The following is a 21298-nucleotide window of genomic DNA, read 5'->3' as shown; positions in this document are numbered from 1 at the left end:
CAAGGATTCTGTCCTGAGGTCACTGTTACTCAACACCAATATAAATAATATAAATGACTTGAATAAAAGAAGGGAGAGAATTCTCAACAAATCTGTAGATGAACCAAAGTGGCAAGGGTAACTAATACCCCAGAAGACAACCAGGATTCAAAATGACCTCACCAGATTGAAGAACCGGGTTGAACATAACAAAAGTCCATCTGGAATAAATGCTAGTTTAGCCAGGATAAACTAGATGCACAAATCTAAGAAGGGTAATAACTGGCTTGGCAGCTGTTTGTATGATAATGATCCAGGGGTCTTAGTAGACCACTAAATAAACATGAGCCAACAATATGAGGTAATAGAAAGAAAGTGCACTTCTAAGCTGTAGCAACAGGACTATTATGTCCTGATCAAGGATAATGCTACCTCTTTTCTACTATGGTCTGAGGACTCACCAGGAGTACTGTAATCCATTGCTGGGCATCATTGTTCAAGAAGGATATTGACAAGCTGGAGCATGTCTGGAAGGTCACTAAGATGGTGTGGGATGTGGAAACCAAGTCCTATGAAGAACGGTTAAAGAAGCTGGGTATGTTGGACCTGGAGACTGCAATGTAATATGATAATTACCTTCAAACGTGTGAAAGGCTGTCTCATAGGTTATGGAGCAAGCTTATTTTCTGCTCCTTAAGGTAAGACTCTACCATGAGATTCAAATTATAAGAAAATAAATTTCAGCTAAACATTAAGCAGAATGTTTTGATAGTATGAGTTCATAGACAGTCAAACAGACTGCTTCAGAAGACGGTCACTGGTGGTTTTTAAACAGCCTGAATGGCCATCTGTCAGGGATGCTTCAGCTGTGGATTTCTTTCTCTGGCAGGAGATTAGAGTAAATGTTTATTAGAAACCCTTTCAACTCTACAATTCTGTGATTCTAGCAAGAATTAAATGGTAGCTGTGACACATAAACCTAAGTGGCTTAGATTATACTATTTATTTTTCTAAATCAAAGCAACACTTTGCGGACACCTTCTTCCTTTTGTTTAGGAATATCACACACTACAGACTTGAGTCTTACTATCAGCTTCAGCTGTTGTGTCAGATGCACCTCTTCCTAGAGCTGGATGATCTAAAAATGGTAGTTGATGTTGGACTTCTGCAATGCATAAAGTTACTTCTATACTAAGTTTGAAAACTTCTGTTCCACTCCTACAACTATATAAATATGCTTCATACTTGCGGCCTTAATATCACTCTGTACTGCATTTGAAGAAGTAGGTTTATATCCATGAAAGCTCATGTTGAAATAAAAAACAGTTAGTCTTAAAGATGCTGCATTTTTCTTCTCTCCTCACTTCCTCCTTTATAACCAAACATGTCTCCCTGGTCTAAACCCATCATCCTGATGAGTACATACATGGATTCCACTCTTCCTATATGCAGAAAGCAGAACACTGGGGAGAAATGAAGGGAGGGTTGAGAGTACCATACTCACTGGAAAAAACAACAATGCAAGGAAAGGTGGAGAGAAGCAGAAAGAGAGGAAGACTACATGCTAGATGGATGGATTCTATTAAGGAGGTCATGGGTATGAATTTGCAGGACCTGAGCAGAGCAGTGGAGCATAGGGAGTCTTGGAGATGTCTCATCTACAGGGCTGCCATGGATCAAGATCGACTCGAGGGTAGATAACAACAACAAAAATAATAAACAGCAGACGAAAGTCAGTGGTGATGGCTGAACAACACACTCAGCTCATTCTTCAGCTTGTGTCACTGAGCAGTGGGATTAGGTAAAACAGGATTAGATAACAGAATTACACAAGAGATAATCTGGCTGGTTTGATCTTCACAAGAGTTCAGTGGTGTGTGAGAAGACTCCTGCTGTGCTTCTTTCCCTGCCCAAGATAAACTCTTATTGAGCTCTTGTGATTTCCATCCTATTCAGGCTTAACATTTTGCCTACCAAATACCTCCTCAGTCAGCCGAGATACCAACAACAACAACAAACTTTATTACAGCCATTTGGCCAGCACAACAGAGATACCTATGCGCTATCGGAATATCCATTTTGACACATTCTCTTTGTATAGGATTGTCTCTGTTTAAGGCCACATAGCTGGGAGCTTGGCGCTATACCCCTTTCTGTCATCCCGAGGCCTGGCTGTGATTGGGCAACTTGGTTCATCGAACAACAGTGGTTGGTCGATGTCGGATCCAGACCCATGCATTTGGGTCAACCCTACCTGTCAGCTGTACTTAATAAAGTTGTGGCCTTTTCTCTTCCAAATGTGCGCCCTAGTGTTTCCTTTTGCGACATCTCCCCTTCCCCTGCAATTGGCTGTTAGTAGCTGGAAGAATGAGAGCCATCATGGCATAGTGGTTTGAGTGTTGTACTGTGACTTTGGAGACCAGGGTTCGATTTCCAGTTTGATAATAAAACTCACTGGGTGATCATGTGCAAATCACATGCTCTCATCCTAAGGGGAAGGCAATGGTAAACCTTCTCTGAACAAATCTTGCCAAGAAAACCCCATGATAGTTTTGCCTTTGGGCTGCCATAAGTCAGAAATGACTTGAAGGCACACAGTAACAAAAACAACAAGTTGGAAGAGTCCTTTTGACAGCAAACAGAGGTTTACTTTGGTATAATATGTAAAATTCCCCTCAGCCTAGATTTAATCTCTTTCACTTTTCTAAACATGGGTTAATAAAATCTTGCCATGTCCAAATGCTTCATTACTGGAATGTGCTAATCTCTGAGGTCTTCTGGAACTATTATGTAAACAATGATGTAAATGGAAACTAGAACCCCGTACTATTATCATGACACCATAAACCACCACAGAGTATAACATTGGCTGATTATGCACACAAGAAAATAGTTGCAGCTGCTAGAGATTTTAGCACTCTAATGTTCTTTACATCACAATATTTTTCTTTTTCCTCCATGGGCCTTATTTATTGCAGATAAATCCTTTTGTGTAATAACAACAGCTTTCATAACAAAACCATGAAATGCATCCTGTACTTTTGGTATGAAAAGGTGTCTCCTTTCAGAATACCTCTGTAACTGGGACAATAGTTACTGATATGTTTTCAAGCCTTTCACCATTGTTAGTGAATTAAAATGGGTTGAATCAGTGGTGTCACTAGGGTTAGTGTTACCCCAGAGGGATAACCCATGTTGGCACCCCCAGGCTGCCTGGCATCCCCCCCTCCCCAACTAGGTCAATGGTCCCTCATGACTAGATTGGGCCACTGTGAAAAAGAAAGGCCAGCCTCCTTGACATTGATGGCTCATGAAGCAGGGTACCTGAATAGACTGTCTCTGTTCTGGGCTGTTTTGTTCTATCTAATGTATTCACAAGTCTTAAAGGGAGTTGAACTACCTTCCGGAATCTGCATGCTCAAGGCCCCCAGAGAGAAGGTTGCCTCAGAGTGATCCTATAGGGAGATATGCACAGGCATGCTTACTCTTGATGCCCGCACCAGGATCTGAAATGGTGGTAGGTAAAGGAACAGTGGAGGTGGAAGGTCCGGCTTCACAGTTACAGGGAAGTAGGATGGCATTCTTGGGCAGTCTCCTGGAGCCCTTTCTAGGGAAAGCTTGGATCCCTTCTGCAGCTCCGAAGCACCAGGTCAATAGTCTATCATGAGTAGTCAATTGGACTGCTGAGGAAGAGAGGCCAGCCTTCTTGCTGCCATCGCAGAGGGGGACTGGGACCCCCCAAAGGGACCATCCACATCTCATGTTCTTCCCAAAGAGGTCCAGGTACCATTTAGTCATGAAGAGTCCTCCAGGAGTTCACCATAGTGTGTCAACAACATCCTGTCTGGCCTCCTTGTTGCTTCCAGATGGGTGGACCTGGCCTTCCCAGGATCATCAGTCTGTAGGAGTCCTGGTCTACTTGCAGAGAAGGACAGCAGTACTCTCCACACTAGAAGTCAGCCCCTACCCACCAGTGCATCAGATGACACCCCCTCTGAGATGCCACCCAGCAGAGTCCACATCCCCCTAGTGTCACTCCTGTACTGAATAGCACCACTGTTGTGCTGCTGCATTTTAGATATACTTGTTTGGGCTGCATATATTACATAGGTTAAGACAAATGCTACAGTACTTATGAAATGGTGGTGGCTGTCCTGTTTACTCAAGTGAGAGCTGAGGCTGTCAGTTAGAAAACACTGGCAAGTGTCTGTACTGACATGAACTAGGACATCAGATCTTTTGAGACCAGCAGCTCTTTTGAAGTCACTGAGGCTACTTTCACCATGTAATGGACAGATGGCTGCTTCAGCTTGCAGCCACATTAATTAATTAATAAAGTATTAATTGCCTGAAAACTATATGTTACATCCATGTTGTTTATTAATGTAAAAGGACCCTTCCTTTACGTTTTATTTTTGGGCCCTGCATACAAACCACAGCATTTTTGTCTGTCTGCAGGATTGACTATATTTTACCTATCCCTCCCATTTTTTATCCCATTCTTCCAGTTTGCTTCCAGAAAAACATTTGCTATTTTATTTTTATCATTGCTCCTATTTTTCCCTAGACTTTTTTGTTCTGCCACTTTCAGTTTGGGTTTAGGGTCACATCTCTGTGTCGTCATCATCTTATCCATCGGTCATAACAAAATAAATGACTGAAGCCTTCCCTTGATGTATACATGAGTATATACAGTAATTGAATTAAGTATGGTCAGCTAAATCTGAAAGAATTCAAAAGAAAGTTGCTGACATCTAATACCCATGAAACTGATTCAAATAGCCAAAAGTAAATCCTCACATTGTTGGAGACTGTGATTTCCTGGGTTCTTATTTCCCTGTCTTGTAGTCTTTCCCAGGATAAGGGCAATTTGGCTTGGAATACCAAATTATGTTGAATCACAAATCAAGCAGTCATGTTGAACTCATGTATGCTTAATATAATGCTAAGTGTGTGATATTAAATATCTGTTAAATATCTTGCATGTCCAAATGAAAATCTAGTACACAAATATTTCATCTCCTTCTTTTTGCTGGCAGCGAGAGGTGGTTGGCAGTAACTGGAAGAAATGTGAGAACCTAAATCTGAATTTATGGGACTATAAAATCTGGAATTTAGTGTTATTAGAAGAATTAATATGTCAGATCAAACTCACAAATGGTCAAAGAGACAGTGACACTTCTGCAGGTATTTGGTTGTCTTATATCAGTGTTATGAATCATCCAAAGGATGAACAGGTTGCTCCACTGTCATCTCACAGGGACCTCTGGACAAGTCTGAGCGGATTAAATTCAAAGGTCTCTTGTGATTAACTTTATTCAGATTAAGATCTTCTGCTGATGTAAATTGTTTTCAGACAGTGACACAGAGCCATGTTTATTGTTTGTAACTATTTTGCCACAATCCTCTGAATACTTAAAAAACAAAATCAACAAATCCATCTTAGTTCCAACTCTATGATTCTATGGCCCTATACAGACAGGCCAAAGTAAAACTGCTTCGGGTCACTTTGAAGGTATGCTGTTTAAATGATGCATGTGCACTAAGATTCCAGAAGCTGCGCCAAAGCTGTGCTCCAGTTCTTAGGACTGGATCATGGCTTTGGCACAGCTTCTGGACTCTTGATATGCATGCATCATTTAAACAGCATACCACCAAAATGACCTGAAGCAGCTTTATTTTGGCCTGTCTGTATGGGGCCTATGATTAGTTTGTTGAGAAAGGGAACCTAACATGCATGTCATTCTTGGTTAGAATTGCCTGCCTGTGGAACAGAGCAAAGCCGTGGGGCCTGCTTGTATGTTTTTATCAGTAGCATAGTGGAATAAAGAAGGCTTTTTATAGGATAGAGGAAAACAATTTCTAATGTATACACATTAAATGCTGATGAATAGTTGATAGCCGAATGGTGAATCCAACAGGTGTCTGGGGATCAAGATTTTCTTGCTTCTGTGGTTCTATGTGTGTGGACATGTAGAAGTGTCATGATGGAAGATTTTGCCATCAGATATGGTTGGGTGCCATTTTGATTTTGAAGGTGCCAAGGTGTTAAAGACCATCCTGTATAGAGTTGGTGGCAGACAAACACGCAAGCAATCAGATTGATAATCACGTATTTCCAGGCTAGGTAAAGTTTAATGAAAATATATATTTATACTAGGATTAAGGGTAGCAACCCTACCTGGCTACACTTTGGGAAATATAAGCCAAGAGAAAGAACGTATAAGAAAACATACAGCATTCCTTTCTTTTTTCAAACCCAGGAGGAAAGAAGGGCAGAGCATTTCAAAAAGGCCAAGCAAAAGGTTTTATACACCACCTCTGGTTCTTTCTTCCATTGAATTCCATTGCAGAAAGAAAGCAAGAAGAAGAAAAAAAGATTATTCCTAGCCACTCAGTTCAGGACATTCTTTGCTCTCTGGCTCTCTGCCCAGATTTGATGCAGCTCCTCCCATTGTATCCACACAGTTCAGGGAACTGGGACTTTCAGTTTCTTTGGCTGTGAATTTCTACTTTTCCTTCACTGGAAAAAAAATTGCTCCAGGCTCTCTCTTGTTTATATCCCTTTGGAGATCACACAGCCCTCTTGACAATTCTCTGTTTCCGCCACTAAATTGTGAAAGGTAAGCCTCGGTTTCCCTTTTATCCATTTAAACAATGTTGCTTTTGGAAAAGTAGTGTCTGTTCTCACCAGTAATTGGACAGATCTGCAGTTTTCGCCTAACTCTTGCTGCGTGAGTCTGTTGGCGCAAAGGCAACAGAAGAGTTACAGCCCTTTAACAAGTTTTGTTTGGCCTACGCTTTCACAGGCCAAAGCTCACTTTGGCAGAGGCTTCTCCTATGATCCTGTTGAGGCTGGGGGCCAGCCCACAAAACGAATGATGCTTCAGGTTGAGGTCGGAGTCTGACATGAAATCTGGAACAAAATTCAAGCACAGGGGAAACTGGCATCTCTACTTAGCTTGAGCAGAAAATCTCTCAGCTACAGTTGAATCCCTGAAATCTTGATTATTTCTCGATGGATTGCTAGGAAGTGAGCAGAGGCCTCTCAAAGATGGAGAAAAGAGGGACAGGACATTCTGAGCTGGCTCTGATGAGATGGTGGTAGTTTCTGTATGTGTGCATCTTTAAGTTTGCTTCCTGGTTTTCTCGAATCTCTCTGGCTCTCATTCCTCTAGTGCAGATTGGCACAACTTGGCACTAGGTAGGGGCCAAAATTAAAATAGGCTAAACTTCTTCGGGCCGCAGATAGGTTTTAATTAAATATTAATTCATTCATAATATTAATTAATATTAATCATAACTAATTAATATTAATTCCACCCTCCTTCTCCTCTGCCCAGCCCTCTCCTTAGGAGAAAGCCAAGTGGCAGAAGAGCCATGCCTGTCCTTCTCCTCCTCCGCCTGGACATCTCCTTGGAAGAAGGCCAAGTGATGGAAGAGCCTCAGGAGAAAGCCAAGCAGTGGAGGAGCCTTGCAGGGCAAGTGTTTTCCTGACCTCCTCCTCCTCCGCATATCCATCTCCTCAGGAGGAGGCCATGCAGCAAAGCAGCCTTGCAGGGTGAGGATTTGCCCTTTCTTCTCCTCCTTCTCTACATGGCCCTCTCCTGAGGAGGAGACTGAGTGGTGGAGGAGCACTGACATCATTCTACATCTGTACAGACCACCCAAAATCCTTTGGGGGGTCCTTATGTTGTGCAGACTTGCTCTAGTGCTTCCAGAGAGAATACTTTCTGAACTATCATTTAGAATGGCAATGGACTTTCCACACATGGGCTCCATTGGCTTGTTTGTTTTGTTGATTTATTTATTTCATTTTGCTCACCTTGCTAGTGGTCTTAGAGATCATTTTGCTAGTGATCTTAGATATAATTTTGTGGGTGAGGAAAAGAACGATTCCTTCTTTAGTTTAAACGCAACCACTCCCTCCTTTAAAAACAAGTACAAACAAATGATACCATAATACTAGCAGAAAAGCTCGCAGACCTGGCACAACTATTAAGGAAGATCAAGGAAGAAAGTGCAAAAGCAGGCTTGCGGTTGAATATAAAGAAAACAAAAATAATAACCACGGAGCATCTGCACAAATTCAACCTATATAATGAAGAATTAGAAATAGTAAAAGAGGTTACATGCCTGGGATCTACACTGGTGGATAGAAATGGAGACTGCAGCTAGGTTAGAATCATGCAAGCCATTGTATTCCCCATTACCATGTATGGATGTGAGCGCTGGAGAGTGAAAAAATATAATGGAAGAAGATCAATTCATTTGAGATGTGCTGCTGGAGAAGAGTGCTGAGGATCCTGTGGACAGCCGAAAAGACAAATAAATGGGTCCTGGAGCAGAACAAGGCAGAAATCTCCCTGGAAGCCAAGATGACCAGACTGAGACTGTCATACTTCAGACACATGATGAGAAAGCACGACTCACTGGAAAAAACAATAATGCTAGGAAAGGTGGAGAAAGAGAGGAAGTCTGGATGCTAGATGGATGGACTCTAGTAAGGAAGTCACAGGTATATACAAGAACTAAGCAGAGTAGTAGAAGACAGGGAGTCTTGGAGATGTCTCATCCACAGGATTGCCATGGGTTGAGATCGACCCGAGGGCAGTTAACAACAGCAACAACAACAAACAGACATGGGCAGCATAAGTTATTATGCATAAGCATAATAAAAATATGCCTTTGTTGCGCTGTAAAATTCAGTTTGACAAAAGGCATACTTTTATGACTGTCTCTCTTGAGAAGGAGAATGGAAGATGGCATGCCGAGAGGCATGTCAAACTGTGTGTGCAGATGCACCCATAGAGGCAGTGTTGGACATTCCTAGAACAACAAAGCAAAGAAAAAATAAAGGGACCTTTCACATTCCACAATTATAAGACTACTTTAATTGCAGCAGCAACATACTATGGAAACCTGGAGTTTGTAGTTTGGGAAGGCAGTAGAGCTTTCCGGCTGCAAATTTTAACTAAACCGATAAACTGCAAATTCCGGGATGCTAAAATGTGCTATGGTGGGCGAAATCATAGTGCTATAATTGTGTAATATGAAAGGGTCCTTGTTAAGAAATGCATAGGACAAGTAGAGGTAAAACTGATCAGAGGATGTTAACCATGTCATGTACAACTGCCATGAAATCACAGGAACCAGTCCAGGGCCATTGTACAAGAAACACCTTACATGGAACCCTCCTACAACTCCATCAGTCAGCCTCACTGCATCCAGGCCTCCAGCTCCTCCCTAGTACCCTCTGAATTCCATCATTTAGCAACTACAGTCAGCCCTCCATATCCATGGATTTTTTTATCCACAAATTCAAGCATCCTTGGTTTGAAAATATTTTAAAAATATATAAATTCCAAAAAGCAAACATGATTTTGCCATTTTATAAAAGGGACATCATTTTATTGTGCCATTGTATTTATTGAGGCTTGAGCGTTGACAGATTTTGGTATCCATGGGGGATCCTGGAACCAAACCTGAGTGGATACCAAGGGCCCACTGTATAGCTTCTCTGTTTTCACCAGTGTCTATCTCAGTTTCCTGGTTCTGCGTATATGAAGCATGCTAGCTCCTGGTTCAGGTTCAACTGGGTTAATCTAACCAAATTTTCCATTGTTTATGTCATATATTTGCAAATCTCACATATTTAATAATAAACGTCTATACAGTTGGACCTCCATTTTTGTGGGGGATCCATTCTAGACCTGCCCACAAGAAATTTCAGTAGGTGTTTCTTGTCAAGTGACCAGTTAACACATGACACCGAAATTCCCTCTTCTATACAACCATTAAAGGCACAATGTATGTTTTCTTTAGGCCAAAATTCAATACAAATGTTGATTTGTTACATGTATAGACATAGGCATTAAGGTGCTTATGTGAGTGAAGATGTGATATGGGGAACCAGGAATCTTTCCCCTTGCTTTGCCAGGAATCAGTAATATATTTGCACCCATTGCTTATAACTCTTTCTTGTTTACTCTCGATAAACAAACAGCCAATGAACGGGACTGACAAACAGCCAATGAATCGTACAGACTGGTGCTGATACACAGACCACCAGTTGAATGGCACTGGTACAGGGCACTTACTAGGAGGTTTGCAAAAACATGCTGCTTTATGACATCCTAGCTTTTTAAGAAACTGTGCTTTGGGTGAAAACTGCCTTTTAAAAATGCAACATTTGAATCAACTTCATGGGTAGTGGAAGAAAATGTGGAAAGTCACAGGCTATCTTGTGAAAAATTTCCTGTATTTTAAAATGATCGAAACAGTAAGTTAACAAAGTGGTCTATGGAGTTTATCACACTGGGGCTAATTTTAACATTAAAGAGAGGTTAAAGTGCATTTAAAGCATCACGCAAATAAAGCGAAAATGGTGAGTGATTGCATGAATGATTATCACACACAAATGCACAAATAAAGTGATATCGGAAATGCATTGTTGCTGAAATCCTGAAAGTGAAAAGATGTGCATTAATGCTTCTTAGTGTAACCATTTTAATGGTGGTTTTTGTGCAACGTTGTGTGAAATCGTTATGTGTAATTACACGATTTTTCCAGGATGTTCACGGGATAAACTCCTGATCTCCTTCATATGATAAACTCCTGTTAATGTTTACCTACATGTTCCTTAGTTGGCTTGGTGGTGGTGCAGTCTTATAATGGATTAATTGGCCATGTATTCATTCTGGTGAATAGTACAAACCAGTCAAAGCATTGGATGGTATCAAGCTGTATCTGTATAATAATAATAATAATAATAATAATAATAATAATAATAATAATAATTTATATTCCGCCTTTTCCTTGCGGAATCAAGGCGGATTACAAAACAAGACATCAAAAATACAAAATATTTCTCTCTCTTATTCCAGCTGGCATGGTGTAATGTTTGAGTGTTGGACTATGTGATTCTGGAGACCAGGGTTGACTGTGTGACCTTCTGCAAGTCAATTCTCTCAGCCACAGCAGAAGCCAAAGACAAATTCCCTCTGAACATATCTTGCCAAGAAAACTCTGATAGCTTTTCCTTAGGATCATCATAAATCAGAAATGACTTGAAGGCACACAACATTAATATAATTAATAGTCTTGCAGGTAGCACTCATCTTCCCTCATTTTGCATTTCCCCCAAAGATGGCCACCCGAGAGAATTACCTTCGGCAAGACTGGCAGATGGTCCATGGTGTTCCGATGGTCTGCGCATTCTCCTTTGATTGGGACAGGATCGAGAATTTCCAGAGTAGGCCTGATGATATTGTGATATCCACATTTCCAAAATCTGGTGAGTTCTCAGGGTCAGGAACCAATCAGTTTCCCTTTTAATGATGCCCCAAACCTGCCGTCTGAAGTGGTCATCTCACTTTATCTAACAGTGGGATCACCGCTGGTTAGGGATTACACTTCAGTTCTGCATTACAGGCCAAGAAATGCACATTTGATTCAAATTCTTTATCCTTTAAATAGTCTATGGTTTGGAACTAGATATCAGTCACAGTTAAAATAAGTCATGTTGACTTTGATGGCTGTACTCTTGCACTAAATTCTGTATTTCGCAGGAAAGCCAACATTTTGCAAGAGAAAAAAGGTCTTCAGAAAAGACATATCAACAGCATTCATTTTGGCCATTCAAGTGCATTATAAAGAGCAAAACCAGAACTGCACATCCAGAGCTTTCTACAAGTACCTTTACTTGTGGGCTTAATGTCTCCTGGTTTTCTTAATTCTTTCCCGTTAACGGTTGCAAACTGCAGGTCTTGCAGAAACACCCACCAAGCAGTATTTTATTTTGATTTTAGCATTCCTGTTGTGCTGAAACCATTATAAGCAAGTTGGGTTTGTTAATTGTTTTATAACTTTTAAAAAAATTACAAACCAAAATATTGTCTCAGTATTTCTAAAAGCAAAGTAACAGGATCAGGTAACAGGTAAGATTAGTTAAGATAACTAGTATTTCTACAGAGCATCTCTTATTTGGACCTGCATGAGGCTAGAAGAGAGCCATTGTGGTTCAGTGGCTTGAGCGTTGGACTATCACTCTGGAGATCACGGTTTGAATCCCTGCTCAGCCATGGAAACCCACTGGGAGACCTTGGGCAAGTCACATTCTCTCAGCTTCAAAGGAAGTCAAAAGCAAAATACCTCTGAACAAATCTGGGCAAGAAAACCCTGAGATAGGTTTGCCTTAGGGCTGCCATAAGTCAGAAACGAAGGCATGCAACAACAAAGTAGCTAGAGATGCCAATGCAAAACACCCACTTCCTTCTGTCCTCTCACACCAGGCATGAGAAGAGAAAAAAGCCATTTCCACCCTTTATTTCCTTTCTGCACTCTTTCTGGAAATCCATCTTGAAAGGAGTTGTTTTTAATGACCAAATTCTAAGAAGAGGGATAAAAAAAAACTGCCTCAAGGATTGTTTGCCCACCTTCATATTTTCTGTTTGAAAAAACAACCCTCCCTTCTTTCTCTGTCTCCTTTTCTTGTTTTGGAAGAGGCACAGAGTTTCCAGCACACTCAGGTCGACTAAAGTGGATATTATTTGCTCTGAACTCCTGTTTTCTTTGCTCTTCTAAGCCACATAGCTATTTTCTGGTCTGTATTTCTCGACAGGCCATGCCATCACTATTTGAGTTTCTAAATCCAGAAAAGAAATGCAAGGAGAGCTGTGTTGACCCATAAGACAAATTTCAAAGTCTGTCCTGTGGTCATACTGTTATTAGGCCAGCCAAAAAGGCACCTAAATCCCATTCTGTTGCTTTCCTTTGTTCATTCCTTACATGTTTTTTGGTACAATTCTTCAATTGGCTTTGTTATTAGGCCATTTTCTGACCAACGTCTAAACTGCATGGCAGAAATAATCAGTTTGACACTGCTTTAACTGTCACGGCTCCATCCTATGGAATCCTGAGATTTGCTGTTCAGTGTGGCACCAGAGCTCTCTGATAGAGAAGGCGAAATATCTCAAAATAAATACATACATACATACATATATACATACATACATAAAATCTCAAAGTCCCGTAGCATTGAGCCCTGGTAGTTAAAGTGATGTCAAACTGACCTAAGATACTGTCAGGGTACTTTCTGCCTCCAATTAAAAAGTGTACTTTCTGCCGTCCAATTAAAAAGACTGTATGTACAGCGCTGTGTAAATTTACAGCGCTTTATAAATAAAGGTTAATAATAATAATAATAATAATAATAATAATAATAATAATAAGTAACCTTATCACACGTAATTTTCCTTGGGCCCTTTCACATTACACCATTATAGTGCTATGCATCTCCTTTAACTACCATGACAACATCCTATGAAATCTTGGGTCTGCAGTTTAGCCAGAGATATTTAGAATTCTCAGCCAGAGACTTCTAGTGCCTCCACAAACTACAAAAGCCAGGATTGCACAGGACAGTGATGGCGAACCTATGGCACACGTGCCAGAGGTGGCACTCAGAGCCCTCTCTGTGGGCACATGTGCCGTCGCCACAGCACAGAGTTTGCCAGAGTTTGTTACTAGAAAGCCAGAGGGACACAGCACTTTGTAATAAATAAGTGGGTTTGGGGTTGTAGTTTGGCACTCGGCCTCCAAAAGGTTCACCATCACTGGCATAGGATGTAGCCATGACAATTAAAGTGGAATCAGAGTACTATAATTGTGTCATGTGTCTAGAAAAGTTACTTTTTGAACTATAACTCTAGGATTCTGGGGCTGTAGTCCAAAAAGAAACAGTTCTGTTCTGCACCATCTTGCATTCTGGATCTCCCTGTTGCTCACTTTAAAACTATGCTCTCACCTCTTCCAAAAGCACTGCATTTGTTTCATCCCCTCCTTTCCCTAAACACTCTTGTAGTTCCACAAAACCTGTTCCTTCACCATTCAAACCACCTCAGAGTTCCAGAGGTTACCACTTTAAAACAGCTCATCTGGATCCAGTTGAACATCTGGGATGTCTGGAAGGTTGTTATTTTTTTAAACAACAAGGTTTGCTCTTTTCTTTGCAGGCACAACTTGGATGAGTGAAATTGTGGACATGATTTTGCATGATGGTGACCCTGACAAATGCAAACGGGATGCCATTTTCAATAAAGTGCCTATGCTAGAATTTGCTGCCCCAGGGAATATGCCAGCAGGTACAACTTAGATCTATTATTGGTAAAACATGCATTTCAGAGATCAAGGGTGAGCTGATAATTATTAACATAAGAATAAGCCAATTTTGTGGAATTAATGGGTATTGATGTGTATTTTTAATATGTCATTTGTTTTGTATTGTATTTACCTCTATACTGTACACAGCTTTGATCCTGGGAAAAGCGCTTTATAAATAAACAATTTATTATTATTATTATTATTATTATTATTATTATTATTATTATTATTATTAACATGGCCAGGCAGAGGAACAAGAGGCAGCACCAGGCTGATTTGATCCCCGGCAGAGGATCAAAGTTCTCTTTTTCTTACCTCCTCTTTCCTGTCTTAAGGGCCGAGGACATGAAAGCAAGGTCTCCCCCATCAACAAGTTTTGCCACTAAAGTCAGAAATTACAGGCATTCTTTCTAGATCCTTCTGGTACCTAAAACATGGGGGGGGGAGTAGAATCTTTAGTCCAGAGTCAAATATCCCATCCTGAAAAGATGTCATCCTACCCCAAGCCACTCAAGACACTATTTACATCAGATTGAGTTTATTCATCTGGCATATGGTCTTCCTCTCTTTCTAATACCCTTGACCTTTCCTAGCATTTGTGCCTTTTTTTTAATGAATTGTGCCTTCTCATGATGTGGCCAAAGTATGACAGCCTCAATTTGATAATCTTGGCTTTCAAGGAAATTTCAGGCTTGATCTGATCAAGGACACATTTGTTTTGTTTTTTTGGCTGTCCACAGTATCCTCAGCAATCTTCTTGAGCACTACATCTCAAATGAGTTGATATTCTTCTTATTAGAGCTTCATTTATGGTCACCATAAATTGAAAACAGCCGGAAGGCATACAACAACAGAAGGCAACTGCCAGCTGGATAGTGTGTGAATATTTGAGATGGACAGACAGATAGAGAGGCTTATGAACAGGAACATCTGAGCTGCTCTGGCCTTATGGTAGAAGGTTGCTTTTCCTTGGGTGATGTTTCACAGACCCTGCAGTTCTGTTCTCTGGGCAGAGCAGAATAACAGAGCTGGATAGTGATAGCACACAGGAATGAGAATCACACCTTATCCTCCCCCAGTTCAAAACCAACTGTTCATGTGCTTACAATTATTTTTCCATGTTGGCTATATGCCTTATCTAGTAACCACCCTTTTGGCTCACCAGGTACAGAACAACTAGCTCAAATGCCATCTCCTCGAGTGGTGAAGACTCATCTCCCAGTCCAACTTCTTCCCAAGTCCTTCTGGGAAAATGGCTGCAAGGTAAACACCTTGGGAAGCATTAAAAAATGGTCAGCAAATAGTTTTGCTGCAGAGCCACTTTGACAAGGAAAGGGGGAGGTTTGTCGGATCTCAACTCCCCTAGCCATTCTGTTTTCAAAACCCATTATAACCCATTCTGGTAGTCACATCCTTCTTTTCCTTCTGGGGTTGGCAAGTGAAGGACTAAGAGGTGCTACTCAGACTGTGTTGTAGTGGTTATTAATTGTTGACCCTTACAATACACTAATATATAAAAGCCTCAGGATGTCTGGCTCTGACTAGCATGACTCATTGCCATGTTCCATGTTCTTGTTGATATCAATAACAAAACATTTAATTGGATGTAGGAGTACCTTTCTGGGCAATGGGTGGGTGGGGGAAAGAAATCAACAGACTCCTCCATGAGTCCTCCCTAAGGACTTTTAATGACTGATGGAAAACAGGGACATTGAAGCATCTGGCTATGTCTTTATAGCCAGAATCAGGACCTCCTAGGTGTCTTCCAGAGGTTCTAGATCTAGAAGGTGATGCCATCATTCTGCATCTGGCTATAAGTGTAGACCAGATGCTCTTCTGATGCAACTCACTCTCCACCAGCCATTAAAGGCTTTGGAGGGGTTCTCCTGGAGGAAGAAGCTGATCTAGAGTGGGGAAGGTGGAGATGTATCATTGTTCTACATGTGCAGAACTTTGTGATACGTCTCCCAATGTAGGATCTTGGCCAACAGCATAGTATTCTCATGTACTGCTTGATTTGACAGTAAAAAAGACATTTCCAAGAGAGATTTCCACAGACAAGATCTCAAAATCTTCTTAATTTCTCTTAATTGCACTCCCAAAATCAGGAAGGGTTTATTGATTGTTAGCAAAATCATGAGTGCATCCTACTGTCAAAATATGAGTTAATTTTTTGCTTGTCTAGATTAATCTAGAAAAACTAGCAGTACAATTTGGATAATCTTTTTTTCCATTCCTTCCACTGAAGATGATATACTTGGCTCGCAATGCAAAAGATGTTGCTGTATCTTTTTACCACTTTGACCTGATGAACAAGCTGCACCCAGAACCTGGCAGCTGGGATGATTATCTGAAGAAATTCATGGCAGGACGAAGTAAGTTTGGCCATCTATTTGCTACTGCAGGCAATCTGAGGTTTCTGTTCTTTCAGGAAACATAAAGTGATGAGATTACAAGACAGTAGATGATTATTGTGGAGAAAGAGACAGCTTCCCAATTAAAATTGCAGGTAGTTTTTCCCCCTTTTATTCAGTAAATAAAGACGGTTTCTCTTTGCAGACTTAATAGGAAGCTATGTGTCTGGTTGATACCTGTTGAATCTCCCTTTTCTGGAATCCTGAAATCCGAAATGTTCCAAAAACAAAACATTTTTCATAGTGACGTCTTTGCTTTCTGATGGTTCAATATATTCAAACTTTGTTTCATGCACATAATTATTACTAATACTGTATACAATTACCTTCAAGCTCTGTGTATAAGGTGTATATGAATTGAACATGGATGTTTATCACATTTAAAGAGGTTGAAAGTAGACATATTGTTTTGGAGCAGTGAGGCTGAAGTGGAAATGGTCCGCTGAGTTTAAATCCAAATGAATCTTTTCTTTCTCAGGTTAAGCTCTGAATGAGAAAAAGTCTCCAAATTTCAGGCAAAGCTAGCTGTGCATAGGACTGGATGGCTAGCATTTATGATGTCACTGATGGCTAAATGACATTATATGAGGTGAAAAGGAAGTCTTGTCCCCAGGAAAAGAGCCAGATTTGTAGGGGTAATCCAGGCTGGGACCAAATAGGGAGTTAAAGTCCTCTACAAAGGTCCTGATCTGGATCAGGCTGGCTGTTTGTGAGAGAAAAATCTTGCATTAATGGCAAATCACATAGTTTATGCAATGTATTGTTTCACCCTAAGAAATGTTAGTTTCCACTTCCAGAAGCAGTTCTGCACTTAAAAATAATTACATTTTAATTCAGATGCTCTGTTTAGAAAATCTGCAGCACACAAAAAATATACAAAGAAGGGCAAGCCTGATGTCTCCATCACTAGATAAGGTTTTTTAAAAATCATTCTTTATTATATCAGAGATATATATTTGTTTGAAATATATAATTTGATGAAGACGAAGGAGGCTCTGATTTTATATTACACCTGTCATCATGTAAATATTAATTATCTAGGTCCAGCCTGTGTGGATTACACATATTAATTCAGATGTAATTCAGAACTATTTAGATGTGATTTAGGGCCTGAACAGACAGACCCAAATAAAGGTGGTTTGGGTCACTTTGGAGGTGTGCTGTTTAAATGATGCATGCATCCTAAGAGGCCGGAAGCCGTGCCAAAGCCATGCTTCAATCCTAAGGACTGGAGCACAGCTTTGGCGCAGCTTCTTGCCTCTTAAGATGCATTTAAACAACATATCTCCAAAGTGACCCAAAGCAGCTTTATTTTGGCTTGTCTGTTTGGGCCCTTAGATCCACAGTTTTCATACAGCAACAAATAGTTATCCAAGAATTTGGTACTTTGTGAATAACCATTTCAACCTTTAGCAGCTCAAATTTTCACCCTGATTTCTGCAATGCTCTCCTCATCCACACTGCAGAAATAATCCGGTTCTACACCACTATAACTGCCTTGACTCTGTGCTGTGTAATTCTGGGAATGGTAATTGGTTGTGGTACCAATCAACTACCATTCCTAGAATTCCATAGCACTGAGTCAGGGCAGATAAAGTAGTGTCGAACCAGATTATTTCTGCAGTGCAGATGCAGCTGCTTTTAAAGGCTGAATTGGTCATGCGCACGCTGACAGTATGCACAGAAATTAGCCCAGACTGATTTATGAATAAGCAGCCATTGCTGCTGTGCCAAATATTGATCTGGGGTGACTTCAGGGCATGATAGCTGATAGCAGTGCGGATTGCAGGTAATTCAGGCTCATAGAAAGCTAACGTTGCTGCATAATGAAACAAATGTGAACTTTACAGCTATTTTTACCCAAAAACTTTCTACCATCCTTTCACTTCTGAGTATCTGTTTATCCCTCTCAAAATTTAGCGGCTTTTGGGTCCTGGTACAGTCATGTGAAAAGCTGGTGGAATAAGAGGAATGAGCACCCTGTGCTATATCTGTTTTATGAAGACATAAAAGAGGTAAGTGGCACCCTTGCAGGCATTTTGTGAATGAAACAACCAAAGAAAGAAATTTGACATGTGATAGGTGGATATATGGTCTTTGCATGGACTGTCTCGTGTGATGCTTTCTTGGATGAGACCAAGGCTCATCTAGTCCAGCCCTTTAGAGGAAATGCCATTGACTTATGGAGTGTCTGAAGACTGTAGGAATACTGACACCATTTCCATATCGTGTTCCATAGGATCCAAAGCGTGAGATTAAGAAAGTCATACATTTCTTGGGAAAGGACCTGGCAGAACAAGCTGTGGATCAGATTGTCTACAACACCTCCTTTGACAAGATGAAGGACAATCCTGCTACAAATTATAAGATGGTTCCTACTGAAGTGATGGATCACAGAATCTCCCCATTCATGCGCAAAGGTAAAGATTTACATGAATCTCTGACAATTATTCCACAGAATTGACTTAGAAGTTCATCAGACAAGGGAAATTGGAAGTATAATCCAATGGCAATCCGAATGCAATCATGGGCTTTAATGTTATTGCATGATAGACTACCACACGCAAATTTGGGCAATGGCAAGCTATTTTCAGGCAATGAGAAGTCAGTTCGAATGCAGTTTAAATTCACATAAATTTGCTGAACTAGCAAATTCACGTGAATGTATTCTGGCCCCACTTTCTTTTCATTCGAAATTAGGAGAAAGTCCTCCCGTGTGATAAACGCCACTGACTCTTAAGAGATTTTTAAAGAATCTTTATTAATTTATCAGCTGCGAAAAGTATCTGAATAGTAGTAAAACCTCCATAAGGATGCATTTTTCAGAGTGTTAGAATGGCTACTAGTCCTTTTCATTCCCTCTTTCCTTTATAGATCACCCCACAATAATCGAAATGTAATGCCTGATTAAAACTGGCTTTTGCCAATTACATTTTGTATTTCACTACTATCCAAACTGATATTCTTCTGTCTTCTAGGAACTGCTGGTGACTGGAAAAATTACTTTACTGTGGCTCAGAATGAGGCATTTGATGAAGATTATAAGATGCAAATGTCAGATACAACACTGCAATTCAGAACAGAAGTCTGAAGCTCCCTGTAGCTACGACAGAGTTGCCACTGTTCTCCAGTTTTAATACAAAGTCCATCATTTAGTAAAGACATTGGACTCTTGAGAGTCTCTGCTTTTAATTAGAGGGGGAAAAAAGTTCCTCATATGAATGATTGTGGAATACATATATAAGACAGTACAAATGATACAGTTATGTAGTACTAATTAAGATGATAAAACTGTATGTAATTTACAGATATTGTATGTACATAAAGTACAGATTTTAAAGTGAACGTATGCTGAGTTCCGATACCAGCTGCACAAAAACATACTGTCCACATCAAAACTTTTTAAGAAGACAGAAGCAATACGATCATCTGTTGTGCAAAAAGTTGTGCTGTTATTCTTCTTAAACACATCCAACTTTTCTGATTTTAAAAAAGACAATAAGGTCAAGGAAAACGCAAGGAGGCATAATGTTGGGGTGACAGAATCCTGCGGAGGGTCCACAGAGGTGCGTGAACCCAACTAGAAAGCTGGGCCACAGCTAACAAAATGAACTTCAAGAGGGAGAAATGTAAGGTACTGCACTTAGGGCAGAAAAATGAAATGCACAGATATAGGATGGGGGACACCTGGCTTAAGGAGATAACATGTGAAAGGGATCTAGGAGTCCAAGTAGACCACAAGTTGAACATGAGTCAACAGTGCGATGCGGCAGCTAACAAGGCCAATGCGATTTTAGGCTGCATCAATAGAAGTATAGTGTCTAGATCAAGGGAAGTCATAGTGCCACTATATTCTGCTCTGGTCAGGCCCCAACTGGAATATCATGTCCAGTTCTGGGCACCACAATTCAGAAAGGACATTGAGAAACTGGAGCGTGTCCAAAGGAGGGTGACTAAAATGGTGAAGGGTCTGGAAACCATGCCCTATGAGGAACGACTCAGGGAGCTGGGTATGTTTAGCCTGGAGCAAAGAAGGTTAAGAGGTGATATGATAGCCCTGTTTAAATACTGTATTTGAAGGGATGTCATATTGAGGAGGGAGCAAGCTTGTTTTCTGCTGCTCCAGAGACTAGAACATGGAACAATGGATGCAAGCTACAAGAGAGAGATTCCACCTCAACATTAGGAGGAACTTCCTGACAGTAAGGGCTGTTCGACAGTGGAACACACTTCCTAGGAGTGTTGTGGAGTCTCCTTCCCTGGAGGTCTTCAAACGGAGGCTGGATGGCCATCTGTCGGGGATGCTTTGATTTGGATTCCTGCATGGCAGGGGGTTGGACTGGATGACCCTAGTGGTCTCTTCCAACTCTATGATTCTATGATTCTACGATCTGGTTGCTAAATGAAAACTACAGAATCACAGAATCGTAAAGTTGGAAGAGACCACACATACCACCCTTTCCTAGAACACTTAAAGAAATAGATTTTGACCAGTTTGGCAATACTTGAATTTCTGCCGCCAGTTTGTCTACAACCCCCAAAATGTTCGGATGCGAGTTATAATCCCACTAATCTACCTTGAAATAATAACCTTTTTGGGTTGAAACTGGGACAGCTAGGACTGTTTTGTATAAATCATCGATTAGCAACAGAGGATGAAAAAAATCTATTAATATGGGAGGGCTTTTCTCTAATATATACATTTGAGGCTTTGACTTTTGTGGATTTGATTATTCAAGGAT

At 40.6% G+C, this 21298-nt stretch overlaps 1 protein-coding gene across 1 annotated transcript; it reads left to right on the top strand.

Moving 5' to 3' along the window:
• Positions 1-6432: 6432 nt before the first annotated feature.
• Positions 6433-19901, top strand: LOC121935658 (sulfotransferase family cytosolic 1B member 1-like). Its single transcript, XM_042477428.1, has 8 exons — positions 6433-6602; positions 11128-11275; positions 13995-14123; positions 15308-15405; positions 16391-16517; positions 18477-18571; positions 18796-18976; positions 19535-19901. Exons 2-8 carry the CDS (start codon positions 11128-11130, stop codon positions 19645-19647), a joined length of 891 nt encoding a protein of 296 aa, XP_042333362.1. The 5' UTR covers positions 6433-6602; the 3' UTR covers positions 19648-19901.
• The last annotated feature ends 1397 nt before the right edge of the window (positions 19902-21298 follow it).

The sequence above is a fragment of the Sceloporus undulatus genome, chromosome 6 (genome assembly GCF_019175285.1).
Source record: "Sceloporus undulatus isolate JIND9_A2432 ecotype Alabama chromosome 6, SceUnd_v1.1, whole genome shotgun sequence".
Lineage (NCBI taxonomy): Eukaryota > Metazoa > Chordata > Lepidosauria > Squamata > Phrynosomatidae > Sceloporus > Sceloporus undulatus.
This window is presented reverse-complemented; position numbering and strand designations above follow the sequence as displayed.